The sequence below is a fragment of the Oncorhynchus kisutch genome, linkage group LG3 (assembly GCF_002021735.2).
Source record: "Oncorhynchus kisutch isolate 150728-3 linkage group LG3, Okis_V2, whole genome shotgun sequence".
Taxonomy (NCBI): domain Eukaryota; kingdom Metazoa; phylum Chordata; class Actinopteri; order Salmoniformes; family Salmonidae; genus Oncorhynchus; species Oncorhynchus kisutch.
Window position 1 is genome coordinate 35,941,917 of NC_034176.2, and position 21,536 is coordinate 35,963,452.

At 45.1% G+C, this 21,536-nt stretch overlaps 1 protein-coding gene across 13 annotated transcripts in view; it reads left to right on the forward strand.

The window, feature by feature from the left end:
- Window positions 1-21,536, forward strand: part of LOC109881845 (armadillo repeat protein deleted in velo-cardio-facial syndrome homolog) — a 235,978-nt gene that overhangs the window by 157,909 nt on the left and 56,533 nt on the right. For 10 of the 13 annotated variants that reach the window (XM_031805122.1, XM_031805146.1, XM_031805128.1 and 7 more), the window contains 3 exons: window positions 3,685-3,843; window positions 4,203-4,223; window positions 8,433-9,106. In XM_031805122.1, coding sequence (XP_031660982.1) covers window positions 3,685-3,843; window positions 4,203-4,223; window positions 8,433-9,106 — 854 coding nt within the window. Of the gene's footprint in view, window positions 1-3,684; window positions 3,844-4,202; window positions 4,224-4,251; window positions 6,139-8,432; window positions 9,107-21,536 lie in introns of those variants that run through there. The other 3 variants (XM_031805179.1, XM_031805147.1, XM_031805174.1) reach the window with 2 other exon arrangements.

A 21,536-nucleotide genomic window follows, 5' to 3' on the forward strand; every position in this document is an offset into this window, starting at 1 on the left:
ACAATATCCCATAATGAAAAAACATTTTAGAAATGTTTGTAAATGTATATAAAAAAAATGGAAATGTCCCATTTACATTAGTATTCAGACCCTTTACTCAGTACTTTGTTGATGTACCTTTGGCAGTGAATACAGCCTCAAGTCTTCTTGGGTATGACCCTACAAGCTTGGCACACCTGTATTTGAGGAGTTTCTCCCATTCTTCTTTGCAGATCCTCTCAATCTCTGTCAGGTTGGCTGGGAAGCATCACTGCACAGCTATTTCCAGGTCTCTCCAGAGATATGTTCGATTTGGTTCAAATCCGGACTCTGGCTGGGCCACTCAAGGACGTGCCGAGACTTGTCCCAAAACTACTGCGATGTCTTTGTTGTGTGCTTAGGGTTGTTGTCCTGTTGGAAGATTAACCTTCGCCCCAGTCTGAGGTCCTGAGCGTTCTGGAGCAGGTTTTCATCAAGGATCTCTCTGTGCATCTTTCCCTCGATCCTGACTAGTCTTCTAGTCCCTGCCGCTGAAAAACAACCCCACAGAATGATGCTGTCACCACCATGCATCACTGTAGAGATGGTGCCAGGTTGCCTCCAGACGTGACACTTGGCATTCAGGCCAAAGCGTTCAATCTTGGTTTCATCAGACCAGAGAATTTAGATTCTCATGGTCTGAGGTGCCTTTCGGCAAACTCCTAGCAGACTATCATGTTCCTTTCACTGAGGAGTGGCTTCCATCTGGCCACTACCATAAAGGCCTGATTGGTGGAGTACTACAGAGATGGTTGTCCTTCTGGAAGGTTCTCCCATCTCCACAGATGAACTCTGGAGCGCTGTCAGAGTGACCATCCGTTTCTTGGTCACCTCCCTGACCAAGGCCTTTCTTCCCCGATTGCTCAGTTTGGCTGGGAAGCCAGCTCTAGGAGGAGTCTTGGTGGTTCCAATCTTCTTCCATTTAAGAATGTTTGAGCCTGCTGTGTTCTTCAGGATCTTCAATGCTGTAGGTATGTTTTGGTACCCTTCCCCAGATCTATGCCTTGACACAATCCTGTCTTGGAGGTCGAAAGACAATTCCTTCGAGCTCATGGTTTGGTTTTGTTCTGAAATGCACTGTCAACTGTGAGGCTTTATATAGACAGATGCGTGTGCCTTTCCAAATCATGTCCAATTAATTGAATTTACCACAGGTGGACTCCAATGAAGTTGTAGAAACATCTCAAGGATGATCAATGGAAAGAGGATGAGCTCAATTTTGAGTCTCATAGCAAAGGTCCTGAGTACTTATATAAATAAGCCAGATGTGGAGGTCCTGGGCTGGCGTGGTTACTCGTGGTCTGCGGTTGTGAGGCTGGGTTGGGCGTACTGCCAAATTTTCTAAAATGATGTTGGGTGCAGTTTATGGTAGAGAAATGAACATTCAATTCTCTGGCAACAGCTTTGGTGGACAGAGCTGCAGTCAGCATGCCAATTGCACACTCCCTCAACTTGAGACATCTGTGGCATTGTATTGTGACTAAACTGCACATGTTAAAGTGGCCCTTTATTGTCCCCAGCACAAGGTACACCTGTGTAATGATCATGCCGTTTAATCAGCATCTTGATATGCCACCTGTCATGTTGATGGATTGTCTTGGCAAAGGAGAAATGCTCTCTAATAGGATGTAAACACATTTGTGCACAATTTGAGATACATTTTGCGTGGAATATTTCTGGATTTTTTTTATTTCAGCTCATGAAACATGGGACCAACACTTAACATGTTGTGTTTGTATTTTTGTTTGGTATAGTTCTAGAATGTGTATCATGGCAACAGTACACATCACTTGGAAACGCATGTGTGCGTGCATTTTTATTTTATTTTTTATCTCAATGAAAGGTCACCTTTAGATGACAGCCTCCCCCCATCTCTTCCCAGTATGCGTCCTCGTTCTTTCTTACTTTGGTTCTTTCTTTGGCTCTCTTTCGTTCTTTCTTTCTTTTGAAGGTTGGGAGTGGGTTAAGAGAGGGAGGGAATAGGCAGGAAGAGGGAGGGGGGGGGGGAGGCATTACTCTGGGATCAAGCAGCTGGTTAGTCAGCTAGTAGGCCTCTGAGTTGCTTTGCTCGAGCCACAGCTTGCTTGTCAGTCTTAAGCGGCGGCCTTTGATTGCATAGTCCTGCTTTGATGGTATTTTCTGGCGTTCAGGGATGTGGTGTCTCAAGTACAGCCAGGAAGAGTTGTCCTGGCCGTTGGCTGGCTACCACGGCTGAGAATTCACTGTACACACACGGATGCACTCTCTTGCATGCTTGCGCAGTTGCCGACTTCTAAACTCGCACGCTAGCGTTCAGTCCTCTAGTCAGCCTTCAAGCCTGTGAGTTCCCTGCATCCCGGTAAAGGTGAAGGGATGTTCAAATGGACAGGTCTGGCCCACGTCAGACATACTTTCCTGTGTGTACATTACCAGAGATGGGGACAATTCTGAATACAGCAGGTTTTTGGTCTCGTCCTACACAAAGAACAACCAAGTATTACATCACATTGAAAGGTAAATAAACACTATGTTCTGAGGACCGTTACAAAGAGAGCTTTCATCCCACACTACTTGATTAACCAAAGGTCAATTGCTTTTTTCAAACATTCATAACAGTTGACTGAGAAAATGACACTCTGTACCTCAGCTATTCTTCCCAGTCATTAGTCCCAATAACGGAGAGCTGACACACTGCTCCGAGGGAAATGACTTAACACACAATTGACTTCACTAATTGACTCTACTGCTGTGACGAGGAGAAACTTTCTTTGACTTTGTCCCTGAAAACGATGTCCAGAATCCCCCTCCCCTCCCATCCCTGTACACACACACAAACCTAACAGCCCGGCCCATAGGATTAGGGAGGAGAAGATTCCCAACATGAAAGCGGAGTCTTCTGACTGATCAGCAAGACGGACGGGCAGCAGATCAATCAGGTTTCAGTGAGACAGAGGGTCTTTGAAGCGGCTAGCTAACACTGCTTGGCTAATCAATGAAGAACTGCCCGCTTGTTAGCACCTTCAAAGACTCATAGAAAACAAACAGTCCCTCTGGCATCATCAACTCTGTGCCTGCCTCACCCAGCCCTCCCTCCACGCCACTTTGCTAAACCCACAATGCCACACACAGCTCATCTCTCTCTTGCTCTTATTCTGTCTTTAGTTCATTCTCTCCTCCCTCTCTCTCGCTACTTGGTTGTTGATGATTAAATGCAAATGGCTTCCTTCCTATATTCCACATTAAGAGGGTGTACAGCAGTTTGTTGATGTTAATTGTCTGAGTATGGAAGCAGAGTTTTGGTACAGTCGTGGATGACATCATGGCACTTCCTGTGGCAGGAACAGGAAGTTCTTTACACGCATGCACACCGACGCAATATGAATCAAATGCAATATGCCTGATAGCCCTCTAGGCTTTTGTTTCATTGAGGATACATATTTTCTGATGAGGAGATATTGTGTTTAACTGTGTATAAATTGCATCCTCAGACCGTGTGGGGGTGTGTGTGTGTCTAGGTTCAGTTCCAGAGTCCATACGTACAGTATACCCCGGTGGTTACCGATCCGCTATCAATTTAAAAAATGCGATCGGCACACAGATCTCCTTTTAAAAAACATCGCTTTGTATATTATGGTCCACTCCATGTCCACTAGTGTCCTCTCCTTCCCTCCCTCACTCTCTCTCCAGGAGCAGAGCCCCAGTAATCAGACGTCTCTGGCCATGATGCAGGAGCCCCAGGAGATGGTGGAGGAGACGGTCACCATTGAGGAGGACCCTGGCACGCCCACCTCCCACGTTTCCGTAGTCACCTCCGACGACGGCACCACGCGACGCACCGAAACCAAGGTACTGGGGGGAAGCAACATCGTTGCACATCAAATTAGGTAGTAGGTACCTAGGTGCTGGAGGAAAATAAATTCAATACCCACACACTATATTGAAACGTGTTAATGCAAATTGTTTGGGTTGCTTACAACCCTGGGAAATGTATGTGGCAGGTTGCTGCAGTAAAACAGCATGGTAATTGTTTTATGATAACTCTGCAGCCTAAAGTGACAGTCTCTAAGGCCCGTGATCCTTTAACCAGATGCCCAGATTTTGTCTTACAATTTGGTTACTGTTTCAGTATTGCTCCCACAGTATTTTGTGTTGCAGGTTCTTTTTTCTTGATTCCCCTCTATTGTGTTTTGTTGTTTCTATATAAGGATATGTCAACTAACCTGAAGGTGAGTCGGAAAAACTTCCCCCTTCATCACTTTACTATCAACTCACAACACCATTTTGTGTGTGCCCATGTCAGCCGCGCGCGGCCACACCCTTCTGTCACACAGGCAGTCTGTCTCTTACCTCCTCACAGCCAGCCCAATGCTCCACAGCTCCAGTATTGTTACTCTTCCTGTCCTTCCTGAACGTAGCTCATAGCTTCCCCTCTTCAGTCAGGCCTGCTCCACGCCATGCCCACTACCGCTCCAGACAGTGTCTCAGTGCAGTGTGCTTCCGGATGGAATGGGGCTCTGGTCAAGTTCTATAGAGCTCTGGTCAAGACTAGTGCACCATATAGGGTGCAATTCGGGACGCAGGCCAAATAGAGCGGAGATGTTATTTTCCATAAGTCTGGTTCCCTAGGGAGGGACCCAAGGGAATAACCCTGGCTAGAGCTGCTGGTACACTAGAGACACTACAGAGTCTGCAATTAAACAGCCCTGCTAATCCCTCTGTTTCCTTGTTTGTGCTGCTATCCTATTGTAGGGGATAGGACACATGCACACTAAAGCAAACAGGCACACACACACAGGCGCACGTACACACACAGCTAAATAAAACAATCTTGGGCTTGGGGATTGAGGGTCACTGATTTTAAGGACACAATTCCATAGGGATGTGGGCGGGTGCTTTTTGGAAGTCATTTTGAGGGGAACAAGCAGATTAAGAGATTGTTTTGACCGTTCCTTTCTAATTGGTGTCATCGGTTGGCCAGCCAGCTTGTGATGGCAGCCTGCGTACGTGACATTTCCAGACTTTCATCCTTCTCTCTCAATCGCTTTCTCTCCCCCTCTTACTTTCTCTTACTCTCTCTCTCTCGCTCTCACTCTTTTTCTTATCTGTTGAATTTACAGTATGTGTAATTGGGTTCCTTTGAACAGGCGGCTCCAGCTGGCTACTTACTGCTAATGCATTTCCTTTCATGTATTCTGAGTATCCCCTCCAAGCACAACGAGATTTCACACTATTGCTTTTGGGGGAAAAAAACATGTTTTTTAATGCTAAACACATATGCAAACAAGGCAAGCAGCAGTAGAAGCAGTATCAGTAGCCAGCCACCACACTGAAACAAACAGACCAAAACAAGGCCTGGGAATAAGTTAATGTGGAGTGGCGTTCGCTGTTTAAATGCTAACTATCTAACCTCTCCAGCTGTAAAGGAGTGAGTCAGTCAACTGGCTGGCTAGTATGTGGTAGCCGCTATCTGCACGTACACACACACACACACACACACACACATACACACACACACACACACACACACAGGGAATGGGCATCACCATGTCCATCCTCCATCTCCCTCCCAACACACGTGGTCCTGTGAGGGTTGTGTGATACACTCACACTGTTCTTTTAAAGGAGGTAAATAAAAAGTATATTAAAAGCAGCAGCGTTCATTCCGTGTCCTGTGGATGGGAGTTAATGAGGGTTAAAGCACGCCACAAACTCAATCAACACAACAGGCCTTAATACACACCAGCACACACGAGGGAGAAAGGTTTGAACGGAAAGAACGAAACCCGCTCGGATACAAAATGCTTTACTGTAGCGTCAGTCAATTCAAATGTGCTGTTTTTACGCTGTCATTGTTTTGGTGATTTTATTTATTTATTTTTCCTGTGTTTTTGAATGGGCTGAATCAACAGGCTTGTCCATGCACTGTGTATGTGCAGACAACTGCCAATGTGATGCCGGTACTACTTATTGACCACCTCCGCCATCAACGCTTTCCCATAGGTGACCAGGGTGATCAAAACCATCACCCGCCACACTTACCTGCCAGTGACCATCATCGAGACCCCGGTGGTGCCGGAAGGTTCCATCTCACCGCAGTCCAAACCCAGCACCTCTTCTCCCACCCCGTCACAGACAGACACCGTAAAGAACCCAAAGGCTGTTTTTTTGTCTTGAAGTGAACCCCTAACCCTTCCTGCTCATATCTCCCTACACCTCCCACTAATTCCAGGCCAGTTGGTTTATCAGTTTGAGCTCTCTGTCTATTAAAGTTGAATGCGGCAGAGCTGGTGAAAGTGTTACGGCGTTATAAAAACAGCGTGGGGTGTCTGCCCTCCCTCCCCTTTAAACAGACTAACACTTGGTAAACACAGGCCCCGGTTTGACTGCAAGCACTGCCATAGCCACATGGCCCTGACAAATACATACAGACCCACAAACACACACACACCAGCGTTTTAGAGATTCTCGTTTAGCCCGTTTACAGTCGTCTAGATGGGCCTTTTCTGAAGCCCTCTCTGAAGCACCAGGCCCCCATGTTTGCTTGTTTTTGCATGTTGTGATCTATAGCGGATCAAAGTTCTGTTTGAAACCTGTCTGACGGTTTCTCGTGCTGTACCAGCGAAGGCTCTTTAGAAGTCATGTTAGTAGAAAAACGTGGTGTTCGTCAAGGCTTCTCTCCCTGGCTGAGTTGGAAGACGGGCTCGTCAAAGATGGAGGGAGTTTGGGCCACGGCAGATGTTTAGCCTGTGGTGGTTTGTACAGTTTTAGGACCAGAATCCTGATTGAAGAACACTGCTGAATAGTTCCTGGTATTGGTCCTCAACCCCAGGCCTAAGAGATCATCTCCACATTTCAGCCCAGTGTAGGAGGCACCGGGTCATTATGAGTGAAGAGCGACCCCTTTCCCAACCAGACCTGCACTCAATTACCGTCACCACCTCCATTTGAAATGAATGGCAATAAAAGTCCTCTAATCAAGCAGCTGATAAGAGAAAACCAGCCTGTTATTTTAAAGCCAGCGGTTCAAGCTGTTTCATTAAGTTTGGAATCTGACAAAGACTTTATTTTTAACATGAAAGGGATGATTGTGTGCGAGTTACACTCGAAGGGAGGGGGAGCAGCTCTGCCAGCGTAGTGTGAAGTAGCAGACCGATGGATGGCAGTGAAGGGTGGTCTTTAGATGTTACCGAAGCGCCATAATTATTCACTAACATGACTGGGACTGTTTCTTGGCCGATTTGAATTTAAAATACTTCAGTTGAGGACAGGGTGTGAACAAACTAAAGGCTTTGTGAAAATGGGATCAAGATTTCAAGTTCTCATATGTAATGACTCTGAACGTTTAACATTTATGATTCACGTTTTGTTCCCTGCTTCCTCTTTTGAGATGTTTAGGACCTTATTGAGTTTCCTCGTTATCGTTTCATGCCTTTGCTTCAATTCTTGTGGGAATGGACCCTCTCCGTGCACCTTGTCAGGCACAACGCGAATTGCATCAGACATGGGGCCCCTTCCAATGAAGATTAATTTTCATCAATCTCATTAATTCTGAAAATGAATTTATAGCCACGGACAAAATAGCCAATTATCCCCACTGCAGAATTCACTGGGCAGCAAATTGGTTTCTGTATCAGTGCTGAACCTCAGTCTGAGGTTAGATGCAGCTAACCCTCCCTGACTGCCAGACGGCTTCAGCACGCAGACAAGTATGAGTGTGATGTAGGAAGTACAAGATGCATCGATATACAGTAGATACAGATTACTTGTGCTCTAAGACAGTCACTCCCCAGTTATGACTGTCACCTTCTGAAATAGCCCCCTATTCCATATGGGGGGGGGGAGATGTCACAGAAACTCACCCTTATTTCCAACACAACCTAGCCTTGTTTTTTTTAGAATAGAAATGGATGAAAAGCAATGGTACGACCCTTTCTCATTCGGAGTTTCCCAATGCATGACCTTCGACCTGTTATTGACAGTGCCTGCAGTGTCACTCTTTTTAAAGGAACAATGTTGTCCTCATCTCATTCCTCAGCACTCACTGTGTGGCATCGGCATCCCACTGGCCTGTCTGCGATTCAACAGGCTGCATCGGTGTGCTGTGTCCATGCTGTGTTTCTGACCTAACCACCTGTCTCTCACTGGGTTTATCTGTAGGTAACCTCCTCCCCAGGCTGACTTACTACCATATAGAGAGAGCTGTCTGGGGACGGGATTCATCTGTAGTCTGTCTGTTTGTCTGGTGGGACACCTGAACATACTGTTAAGTACAGTCATGTCAGGGTGATCAGAATGTTTAAACATTGTCCTCATCAACTGTTATGTGTGTGGCCCATACACACAATAGACTTTCAGGATTGGGTAGTAACTGATTTAACTTATGTAATCAGGATTATGTCATCAGTCTAACTCTGTCTTTGTGACCTCCTCTCTAGGTGACGAAGATGGTGAAGACGGTGACCACGCGGACGGTTCGACAGGTGCCCCTGGGCCCCGACGGCCTGCCCCTACCTGAGGGCTCCTCCCCGCTGGGCAGCTACACAGACTCCATCGACCGGCGCTACCTGAAGAACGGGGAGCGCTATATCACCACGCCGCAGGCCACCTCCACGCTCACGCGCTCCTACAACAACTACAACGACTCCTACACCGACACGCTCCCCCCCGATGCCGGCGGGAGCCATTATGGTGGGCGCCACTATGGCCTCCACGACGGCTACGGGATTGGAGACGTGACAGACAACTACGGCAGCCTGTCGCGTGGCGTCAACTTCCGGCCGCCCCGCTATCCTTACGCCATGGCTAACAGCTACCGGACGGAGAACAGCTACGGGACCTTACCCATTCGTAAGGATGACTACGGCCACGTGGCCCAGCCTCAGGTGCCCATGGGCAGCAGCAGTGTGGACCTGAACCGGTCCCAGCCAGAACGCTTCCAGCCAGAGCCCTACGGACTAGAGGATGACCGCCGCAGCCTGGGCCCTGAGGAGGAGGAGCCCTATGACCTGGACCCTGACTACTCCACCGCCAGCCGGCGGCAAGGCACGCTGCCTGGCACCAACCGCGGCAGGACCATGAGAGAGCCACTCCGTGACGGGCCACGTGTCAGGTGAGAACGATAGCTGTGACAGAACGCTGTCTGGTTTTAGTCGTCTGAAAATGTTTAGGTGACCTGGAAGATAGGATTGGACTGGTTTGGATTAGGTTGTCTGAAAAAATGGATGTGAGCTGCTTTCTTGGCCAGGTTTATCTTGAAAACAAGTCTTTCTTGTTACATATAGATAAAGTATAGATAGGACTCAACTTTTGAATAGGGTGGCGATTAGCTGTGATTGAGTGGTTGTAGCTAGCTGTATCATCCTAGCTGTATCCTCCTAGCTGTATCATCCTAGCTGTATCATCCTAGCTGTATCATCCTAGCTGTATCATCCTAGCTGTATCATCCTAGCTGTATCATCCTAGCTGTATCCTCCTAGCTGTATCCTCCTAGCTGTATCATCCTAGCTGTATCCTCCTAGCTGTATCCTCCTAGCTGTATCATCCTAGCTGTATCATCCTAGCTGTATCATCCTAGCTGTATCATCCTAGCTGTATCATCCTAGCTGTATCATCCTAGCTGTATCATCCTAGCTGTATCATCCTAGCTGTATCCTCCTAGCTGTATCCTCCTAGCTGTATCCTCCCTAGCTGTATCCTCCCTAGCTGTATCCTCCCTAGCTGTATCCTCCCTAGCTGTATCCTAGCTACGCCTTGGTACGTCTTAACAGCTGGAGACCGATTCTTTCTTCTATGTGATGCACAATGAAGACTAGTTTTATGCATGGCTACAAGCATTGTCTGAGACGTGAGAAGAATAGTCTTCTCAAGATGAGGAAAATTAAGAATACATGTCTTATTCTTCTAGCATGCGTGAGAAACAAAGGTGTGTGTGTGTGTGTGTGTGTGTGTGTGTGTGTGTGTGTGTGTGTGTGTGTGTGTGTACATATGTCAACAGATGTCTTTTCTTTTTGAGATTCCTACAGAGGAGGTGGCGTTGAAGGGAAGAGGCTTTGATATCCGTTTTCATGCAAATGGCGGTTGAACGTGTGTTTGTCAGAAAGACACTGTTAGGCAGAGAAAGAGAGGGGGAGGGAGAAGAGACCGTTAGAAAGAGAGAGAAATAGAGGCAGATATACAGAGGGAGGGGGAGAGAGAGAGGCAGTTGGACAAAGAGACCGTGAGCGACGGACAGTTCGATAGGGAAACAGACCGAGGGAAAGTGGAGATCGTTAGACATAGGAAGAGGAGATTGAGGGAGAGCGAGAAAGAAAGAGAAGCGGTGAGACAGGGGGAGAGAGGCGGTGTTGTCTGTCTCTTCCCTGAGCCGTGTCACTCTCGGCGACCTTCATTAACATGTCTGTAACCTCCGGATCCTTCTGCCAGAAACCAGCCAGCTAGCCTCTGACAAAATCCCCATAATGGGCCCTTAGTCACCTACACACCTTTCAAACCACATTTTCCCAACAAACTCTTTTTCTTTATAACTGAAAGGTGTTGCTGTTATCAAATCCTAAACTTTTATTTCCGGGGACCGACCTAGTCATGATTTTATTTCCGGGGACCGACCTAGTCATGATTTTATTTCCGGGGACCGACCTAGTCATGATTTTATTTCCGGGGACCGACCTAGTCATGATTTTATTTCCGGGGACCGACCTAGTCATGATTTTATTTCCGGGGACCGACCTAGTCATGATTTTATTTCCGGGGACCGACCTAGTCATGATTTTATTTCCGGGGACCGACCTAGTCATGATTTTATTTCCGGGGACCGACCTAGTCATGATTGCGCTTAAGTTCTGCATATGGCTTAGGATGAAATGTAGCCATAATGCTGAGGTGGTATTGGCACACACTTACTAGACTTTTCGCATACGGGCAACACATATACTGCAATGTAAACTTGCTAACTTGTCTCGACCACTACCTCCGGGGGGTAGTGCACGACACTCGCATGACAGTTGCCCCCCGCTAGCGAACGTTACCTAGCAGTGTGAAGTATAATATTATAATATGAATGACACTGTACTTTTATATTCATGTGGGAGGGTTAAATACTCATTATTGATACGCTAATGTTGCTAGCGGTGGTGAGGCTACAATTAGGCTGCGGACATGTTCGCTAAATTGAGGTGAGTGCTGCGCACGATCATCTTGTCTGGTTGGCTCATTCATTAGCACGGATCAGAACATTTAGCCTGCATGTTTATGCAGTTTAACAAATGAATTATGTTGCTCTTCACTCGCGGTAATTTAGTAGCCTAGGCCTACTCCCGACCAAAAAGCCTGTCACTTGTCTCAATCGATCGATGTGATTTTGTTTAACTGAATCTCCGTCTGTATATTTGGTTAATTCTGTCTGGGCAGATAAGTGGTGGTGGTATGGCTCCTTTATCAACGATCAGAAACGTTTAGCATGCGATAATGTAGCCTAAATCAAGTGTAGGATTATTTATTTTCCTCGGTTGCATATAGGCAACTCCAAAAGACTGCAGAGGTTGTGGAAGGCCGGGCGCCTGCTCCCTAACGACGCAGAGTGAGGGTAGGAAGGAGATTTGAACATGGATTTACAACAACAACAAAAACACAGGCTTGGTCTCTGTTTCCAAACTTCACACGTTCCCTTGACGCAAATATTATTTGTATTTTATTCTGTTATGTTCCATTATATTATTAGCCTACCATAACATGTGTGTTTACTGTGATCAGGGTAAATGTCTTGTCTGTTTAATGAACAAAACGATTGATTTAATTTTCATGGCGCTGCCATGTTTCCCTATAGGCTGCACCGACCCGATTTAATAATGGATTTCTTTGATGTATTTTAAAAAAAAAATAGATATCTACCCACATCGGCCCACGTCTACTGCCACTCCTACTTGCCGGTATTGTGTGCGGGAGATATGAGAGGCTTATCCCGGCAAGAATGTGGTAAAAATTGGGACTGTATGAATTGGGTTCTTAAAAACATTGCCAGATTAAAAACCTTTTTACAGGCAACATTCCGTAAAGTCTCTGTCAAGGCTGCAATTAGTACCACATTATCTCCCCTTGTGATTGTGTGGCCTTATGGGACTGCACAATGTCCACTTTTCCTGTACTCTGTAGCACAAGAAAGAAACCTCAAGCAAATTGAAGGTGATGTTTAACGTGGAGCAGTGTGTGCTTAAAATACTTGTTTTTTGACTAGTGATCTGTAACAGATGGATTTATTCAAACTTCTATATTCTCTTTTTTTCTTTCCATCGGAGAAGAATGAAATAAGTGCCCTAAGCCAGTTTTAAGGGGAGTGAACTGAGGAAGTTTGTGAGGGAGGAAGAGAGTAATCCTGTGTATCTGTCATGGAGATGTTCAAAGGCGATGCAGAATAGCATTGTGGCAGCCTCTGACAGTGCTGGGCTGCATTTCGGGGACATTGTTAATCAAGCACACATACACACCCTGGATGTAAACGCAGCGTGGTGATATGTTATATTTACGTCCTTGCTGTCCAGGGTCTTTGGGACATCCCTACCCCATTGAAGTTGATATTTTTTAATGGTTAAAGTTGCGCTATGCAGATATCGCTCCACCGTTTATTTCCTGGTTGCGAAAACTCTAATAGTTCACCTAATTTCAATTTATGAAACAATAAGATAATATAGTGGAGTATCATTCTACCATCTAAACCGCTGTGAAATATATTTTCCATAACCAAAAATATTGTGTTTGCAGCATGAAACTTGTGTACATAACTGAAGTAAGACTCAAAAACGAACCTGAAGAACAGAACGCATAGAAATAGAACACATCTACTTCATATACTTGATAGATCTATAACTCTGATTTCTATGGGAATTTGGTCAGGTCACCTAAAATGTTAGATATTACCAAGTTTAAGGTTAGGGTTATAGTTTAGTGTGTCCTGGATAGCACTAACAGTTATATTTATGCCTTGTGCATGGGTGGGAAGTACAGATGGATGGTGCCTCCCTTTAGTCAGAGCTTCTGTCTGCATGGAACACACACACACACACTTCCAGATGCAAACGTACCCAAATATACACACACACACACTGCCAGACAATGAGTCACTCTATCAGCTTGAGAGGCGGTTGCTGTGACAGGCAATTTGTACTGTACGCTCCATGTTTCACAACATACTAACGCACGCACGCACACACACACACACACACTCACACACTTGATTAGGCAGTTAAGATGGCTAGCTCGCTGTTTAATTTTCACAACGCGATACCTTATCAACGTGTACCTTACATTTCGTCATTTTTTTTACCCAAGTCGAATGACATGGTGACATTTTTAGTTGATTTCACATTAGTTGACAGCACTACCAAATGTTAATCAAAATGAAATGTTGAACTGACGTCCATGCCCAGTGGGTGAGTCCTTTCTTTGCGAAAAACCTCACATATACCGTCTTTCCATCATACACCATCACTGCTGTGCTCCATCACTTCCTGTATCACCTTTCAAACAAACATACCTGATAATGTAACACATCTGGAATCCAATTATAATAATACAACTGGATCTAGAATTAGCATGGCAAGGAGCACACCTCCCAGAGCCCTCGTCTGTCTCCACACACGCACGTTATGTAATACTATCCTCAAATCCTTTTTTCCCTAACCCTTAAACCTAACCCTTACCATAACCCTAAACTTAACCTGTAACTCCTTGCTCTCACTCACTCTCGCACACGCACACGCTCATTAGTATCCCTCCATTAATAGTATGATGTTGAGGCTGCTGTAATGAATGTGTGAGTTAAAGCATTTTAATTACAGCTTATCGTCTAGTCGCTTTGAAAACCCTTGATTATGGGAAAAGGAAAATTAAGATGTTTAGTGCAATATGGCTTCCTGTGATTTCGCCGAGCATGGTGGTTATAATAATCTATTACAAGATAGGAGGGTATAGTAATCTATTACAGGATAGGAGGGTATAGTAATCTATTACAGGATAAGAGGGAAGGACTGTGCTGCCCACGCTCCTAGTCTTTAGTAACAAGTGTGTGTGTGTGTGTGTCGGGGATCATCAAATAGATTCAGCGGATGGTCAGGAGGCCGGAACATAATTACAAATCATTTGTGGACTGTGAATTGACCGCAAGAAGGCCAAACAGATATACACTGAATACAAATGTAAACACAACATGTAAAGAAACATGAGACAAACACATCTCAGAATTGTTCCATTCGCATAAAAAGCATATTTCTCTAACGTTTTGTGCACCAATTTGTTTACATCCCTGTTAGTGAGCATTCCTCCTTTCCCAAGATAATCCATCCACCTAACAGGTGTGGCACATCAAGAAGCTGACTAAACAGCATAGACATTACACAGGTGCACCTTGTGCTGGGAACAATAAAATACGACTCTAAAATGTGCAGTTTTGTCACAACACAATGCCACAGATGCATCACGTTTTGAGGGAGGGTGCAGTTGGCATGCTGACTGCAGGAATGTCAACTAGAGCTGTTGCCAGAGAATTTAATGTTAATTTCTCTACCATAAGCCGAATCCAATGTTGTTTTAGAGGATTTGGTCGTACGTCAAACTGGCCTCACAACTGCAGACCACGTGCAACCACACCAGCCCAGGACCTCCACATCCGGCATATTCACTTGCAGGGTTGTCTGAGATTAAGGCACCCGGACAGCTGATGGAACTGTGGGTTTGCCCAACCAAATAATTTATTTGTGAGCACCTGCGTGCTCATCGTCCTCACCAGTGTCTTGACCTGACTGCAGTTTGGCGTCGTAACCAACTTCAGTATGCAAATGTGTGCTCCTCACGGGTGAATCCCGGATTCAACTGCACCGGGCAGATGGCAGGCGTTGTTTGGGCAAGCGGTTTGCTGATGTTGTGAACAGACTGCCCCATGGTGGCAGTGGGGTTATAGCATGGGCAGGCATAAGCTACGAACAATGAACACGATTGCATTTTATCGATGGCAATTTGAATGTGCAGAGATAATGTGATGAGATCCTGAGGCCCAGTGTGTGTGTGTGAGAGAGAGACCGCTTTTAGCATGAGCCAGACATCGTTCCCCTGTCTACTTTGAGGTTTCTCATAAGCAGTTGGCTAAGTTCAAGGATGGGGGAACTAAGTTCTCAACAATGTCATGCTTTTTTCCCTGCACTTAAATGAAATCAGGAACAAAGACTAGTTGTAAGAACAGATAATGACATCAAAACAGCTGACGCAATTAATCTTTTTTTTTTTAAAGGAACATTTGCTTATGCCTGCTTTGATTTTATTCATTTGTTTTGTCTTGTGAGTCATAAAGAAGTTATTGCTCATTATTCAAAATGAGCTATCTGTTGTTTGTATAGTGAAAAGTCACTGAGAGCTCATAAGCATGTGGGAATGTTCCACCAAACAGAGATAGAAACATTCTCGGCTGCTAATCCTTTGAGGTTTGTCTCCTCGGGGGGAAGGCCGGAGACCACAGGAATGGAGATTTGATCGACATAATTGGCTGTCACTCCTACACACTCACTTGCTCTCTCGCTTTTGTGCGCTCTCACACACACTCAAACACACACACACACACACACACACACACACACACACACACACACACAGGGGACCACGCAGGATATTTAGCAGCTTCATTACCATGAGGAGTGTGAGCTGCTACTGTAATCATCCTCTGAGCATCATGTCTGGCGGCTGTGGTGGCAAGGGCCTTTCCCATCCTGAGAATAACCCGCCCCCTCTATCAACACAACGCCGCCAATTTAAATGCAAATCCTGACATTCCCATCACTCAGTCCGCAACCCGTTTACCAACCCTGGCATCAGTTCTATTCAAATGAGTTCCATTTCAAACCCAACTGTACACTGATTGTCAGTGTATGTGAGACCGTTGATGTAGTCGCATGTATCTGAAAGTAATGAAGATATCATTTGGCAATACCCATACTCTCTTTTTCAGAGGGTATTCACAGCAGTGTTGCTTTTGCTTGTCTTTTCCTTTATAGCATTTGAATCGTCTCGAACTGTAGGTCTCACTCGCAGCCATTTCTTTTCCCATGTTATCTATCATGCAGCTGTGAGGTAGCCTGGTTAAACGAGACTGAAGGCTGCTCTGAATGGTGAGTACTGGGTTCAGACTGGTTTAACTAGGTTAACTGAGATGCCCTCGGACCAAAACCTCAGAGGAGCAGGCGGACTAGCAGCCCTGGCCCAGTTTGGCCTTAATGACTGGGGCTTAATCGCCTCTGGGCCCTCCTATCCTTAACTACCAGACGAGGTTTGTGGTGCTTCACGTTTAAGTCCACTTTCATCAGTTCCTGTTAGAATGGTTCTCGTGCACATTCCCTAGACTTGAAGGAAACATTCTAAAACAGGAGGGGGTGAGGCTATGCTGTACCATTCGGATGTAATGTCCTCAGCCAGCTGTGTGTGGAACTTAAAATGCCACCCTTGAAGGATGTAACAACAAAGTCATTTTTGAGACTGGAGCTGAAGACACCTGTTTCAGGAGATGTTTTGATCAAGGCTAGCCTTGCAGTTTGGCCACGATCCCTAAACCTAACCCCGTACCACAAGACCCAAAACCGTGTTGACGCCTTAGAAACGTAGCCTAGCCATGGCATGCGTTATCTTTAGGCTTAGCCTCTGTTTGTGCCTCACCTTCCAGTGCATCTGCTTGCCTGTCCAGATCCAGGCTATGGCAGTGGGGGTTGGTTTGTTTTGTCTTTTGATACCAGCCAAATCCTAGCCTTCTGAAGAAAAAAAAAAAATATATATATATATATATATATATATATATATATATACAGTGGGGCAAAAAAGTATTTAGTCAGCCACCAATTGTGCAAGTTCTCCCACTTAAAAAGATGAGAGGCCTGTAATTTTCATCATAGGTACACTTCAACTATGACAGACCAAATGAGGGAAAAAAATCCAGAAAATCACATTGTAGGATTTTTTATTAATTTATTTGCAAATTATGGTGGAAAATAAGTATTTGGTCAATAAAAGTTTCTCTCAGTACTTTGTCATTGCCAACAAAGGGTATATGACAGAGGTCAAACGTTTTCTGTAAGTCTTCACAAGGTTTTCAGACACTGTTGCTGGTATTTTGGCCCATTCCTCCATGCAGATCTCCTCTAGAGCAGTGATGTTTTGGGGCTGTTGCTGGGCAACACGGACTTTCAACTCCCTCCAAAGATTTTCTACGGGGTTGAGATCTGGAGACTGGCTAGGCCACTCCAGGACCTTGAAATGCTTCTTACGAAGCCACTCCTTCGTTGCCCAGGCAGTGTGTTTGGGATCATTGTCATGCTGAAAGACCCAGCCACGTTTCATCTTCAATGCCCTTGCTGATGGAAGGAGGTTTTCACTCAAAATCTCACGATACATGGCCCCATTCATTCTTTCCTTTACACGGATCAGTCATCCTGGTCCCTTTGCAGAAAAACAGCCCCAAAGCATGATGTTTCCACCCCCATGCTTCACAGTAGGTATGGTGTTCTTTGGATGCAACTCAGCATTCTTTGTCCTCCAAACACGACGAGTTGAGTTTTTACCAAAAAGTTACATTTTGGTTTCATCTGACCATATGACATTCTCCCAATCTTCTTCTGGATCATCCAAATGCTCTCTAGCAAACTTCAGACGGGCCTGGACATGTACTGGCTTAAGCAGGGGGACACGTCTGGCACTGCAGGATTTGAGTCCCTGTCGGCGTAGTGTGTTACTGATGGTAGGCTTTGTTACTTTGGTCCAGCTCTCTACAGGTCATTCACTAGGTCCCCCCGTGTGGTTCTGGGATTATTGCTCACCGTTCTTGTGATCATTTTGACCCCACGGGGTGAGGTCTTGCGTGGAGCCCTTGTATGTCTTCCATTTCCTAATAATTGCTCCCACAGTTGATTTCATCAAACCAAGCTGCTTACCTATTGCAGATTCAGTCTACCCAGCCTGGTGCAGGTCTACAATTTTGTTTCTGGTGTCCTTTGACAGCTCTTTGGTCTTGGCCATAGTGGAGTTTGGAGTGTGACTGTTCGAGGTTGTGGACGAGTGTCTTTTATACTGATAACAAGTTCAAACAGGTGCCATTAATACAGGTAACGAGTGGAGGACAGAGGAGCCTCTTGAAGAAGTTGCAGGTCTGTGAGAGCCAGAAATCTTAATTGTTTGTAGGTGACCAAATACTTATTTTCCACTATAATTTGCAAATAAATTCATAAAAAATCCTACAATGTGATTTTCTGGAGAGAAAAAAATTCTCATTTTGTCTGTCATAGTTGAAGTGTACCTATGATGGATGAAAATGACAGGCCTCTCATATTTTTAAGTGGGAGAACTTCCACAATTGGTGGCTGACTAAATACTTTTTTGCCCCACTGTATTTATATAAGGATTCAGTGTGTAGTTACATTGCTGCTCGGGTCTGAGCTTTTTCTCCCAGTTTGTGTTGATTTCACTGGCAGTAAAATGTAGAAAGTGATGCTATAAAACATGATATATGTTGTTTATGTGAACCTGTAGAGTAATGCACCCGCGAACACACAGCGATATCCTGATGAGATTCTCCCCTCTCACAACGTGCGGCAGGGAGACATTTTTATGCACATAATTAACATAAAACAAATTCAAATTAAGGCACATAGTGGTTGTCTCTAACCGCTAGCACTCAGTTAGGGATGTCGCCTGTTTTGTTGCACCGTACATCAAAGTTGCTCAAAACAGACCGGCCAGTTGTGTATGATAAAGTAGCCTTTCTCTCTCGCTCTCGGTGGTAGGGAGGAGGCTACAGGCGGTGGCGCATGGTGTGCGACATTAATTAGATTCCCCACTCTCACTTCCTTTCTCTGCCTCCTCCTTTGTTCCCATGAAAAGACACCAGAGGAGAGAACAGAGCTAGTACAAGACAAAGTAGTGTAGTTCCTACCCCCAAATAAAGGGAAACCCCCTTGGGATAGTCCAACTGGGTTACTTTGTGACCTTGCACTTTATTCTCCTCCAAAAGGAAAATAAGCATCTCTTCTCTTACATGATGACCAAACCTGCTCCGTGCATCCGCCATAGTGCGCATGTTGACTTTGTCTTCCCCACCAGACACGTTTAGGACACGCAGGTTGAAATATCAAAACTCACTCTGAACCAAAATGTTGAGATCCTGAGGCCCAGTGTGTGTGTGTGTGTGAGAGAGAGACCGCTTTTAGCATGAGCCAGACATCGTTCCCCTGTCTAATTTGAGGTTTCTCATAAGCAGTTGGCTAAGTTCAAGGATGGGGGAACTAAGTTCTCAACAATGTCATGCTTTTTTTTCCTTCACTTAATTGAAATCAGGAACAAACACTAGTTGTCAAAACAGGGCATATGCTCTTAAAAACCAATGAGGAGATGGGAGAGGTGGGACTTAGAATTTCTAAAATGGAACCTGCCTACGCAGATGCTTGTTGATGCGTGCGACCAGTTTTGGATTAAATTATTGAAGAACATGCATGTGTACATTTGATTTTGTAACACTCGCTCAACACAGGCGATTTGGTCAGCATATTACCCTTACGCGTGTGGACCAAGTAAAATCATCTTAGGATGTCTCTGTTTGTAAAAGCACCATGAATACCTTTGGATAACAACAAGTTATCATGTTAAACCCCCTCAGTATCGAGACACAGTTTGCTTCAGAAGCCTAATGATCTGTCAGTCAGGAGATCTCCTTGTACTCCACAACTCTAACAGGGGAAAGGAAAAGGATGCGGCTGCTTGTGGAACAGAGAAATTGAATACACCAGGCTAACGCAAAAGGCCCAGTCCCAGGAAGGCAGCCAGACCAGGCCAAGCAGGGCATTAAGCATAGTCTTTGGTGCTGCTGTGACCAGAAGGAGCCAGCCTCCGGGCCCTGAGGCAATGTTGGTGCAGAGGCTTCCCTGTGGGCATGGTGGAGCGTTGAAGCTGCCTCTCCTGGGGGCCACACCACACCAGCCCCTCTGTGAGGGAGCCCAGAAAAAGTTCAGAGTTTATTTTTCAATTTCTGCCTGGACTTTGTTGTAAGAGTCCCTTTTGCTCTTGGCTCTACAGGGCTCCATCTCAATATCTTTCTCTTTCTTCCTCTGCCCCTATTCTTTTGCTTTGTCTCTACTCTCTCTCTCTCTCTCTCTCTCTCTCTCTCTCTCTCTCTCTCTCTCTCTCTCTCTGTCTCTGTCTCTCTCTCTCTCTCTCTGTCTCTCTCTCTGTCTCTCTCTCTGTCTCTCTCTCTGTCTCTCTCTCTGTCTCTGTCTCTCTCAATTCAATTTTAATTCAATTCAAGGGCTTTATTGGCATGGGAAACATGTGTTAACATTGCCAAAGCAAGTGAGGTAGACAACATACAAAGTGAATATATAAAGTGAAAAAAAACTAAAATTAACAGTAAACATACAGAAGTTTCAAAACAGTAAAGACATTACAAATGTCATATATATATATATATATATATATATATATATATATACACAGTGTTTTAACAATGTACAAATGGTTAAAGGACACAAGATAAAATAAATAAGCATAAATATGGGTTGTATTTACAATGGTGTTCTTCACTGGTTGCCCTTTTCTCGTGGCAACAGGTCACAAATCTTGCTGCTGTGATGGCACACTGTGGAATTTCACCCAGTAGATATGGGAGTTTTTCAAAATTGGATTTGTTTTCGAATTCTTTGTGGATCTGTGTAATCTGAGGGGAATATGTCTCTCTAATATGGTCATACATTGGGCAGGAGGTTAGGAAGTGCAGCTCAGTTTCCACCTCATTTTGTGGGCAGTGACCACATAGCCTGTCTTCTCTTGGGAGCCATATCTGCCTACGGCGGCCTTTCTCAATAGCAAGGCTATGCTCACTGAGTCTGTACATAGTCAAGGCTTTCCTTAATTTTGGGTCAGTCACAGTGGTCAGGTATTCTGCCGCTGTGTACTCTTTGTGTAGGACCAAATAGCATTCTAGTTTGCTCTGTTTTTTGGTTAATTCTTTCCAATGTGTCAAGTAATTATCTTTTTGTTTTCTCATGATTTGGTTGGGTCTAATTGTGCTGCTGTCCTGGGGCTCTGTAGTTTGTGTTTGTGAACAGAGCCACAGGACCAGCTTGCTTAGGGGACTCTTCTCCAGGTTCATCTCTCTGTAGGTGATGGCTTTGTTATGGAAGGTTTGTGAATCGCTTCCTTTTAGGTGGTTGTAGAATTTAACAGCTCTTTTCTGGATTTTGATAATTAGTGGGTATCTGCCTAATTCTGCTCTGCATGCATTATTTGGTGTTCTACGTTGTACACGGAGGATATTTTTGCAGAATTCTGCGTACAGTCTCAATTTGGTGTTTGTCCCATTTTGTGAAGTCTTGGTTGGTGAGCAGACCTCACAACCATAAAGGGCAATGGGCTCTGACTGATTCAAGTATTTTTAGCCAAATCCTAATTGGTATGTTGAAATTTATGTTTCTTTTGATGGCATAGAATGCCCTTCTTGCCTTGTCTCTCAGATCGTTCACAGCTTTGTG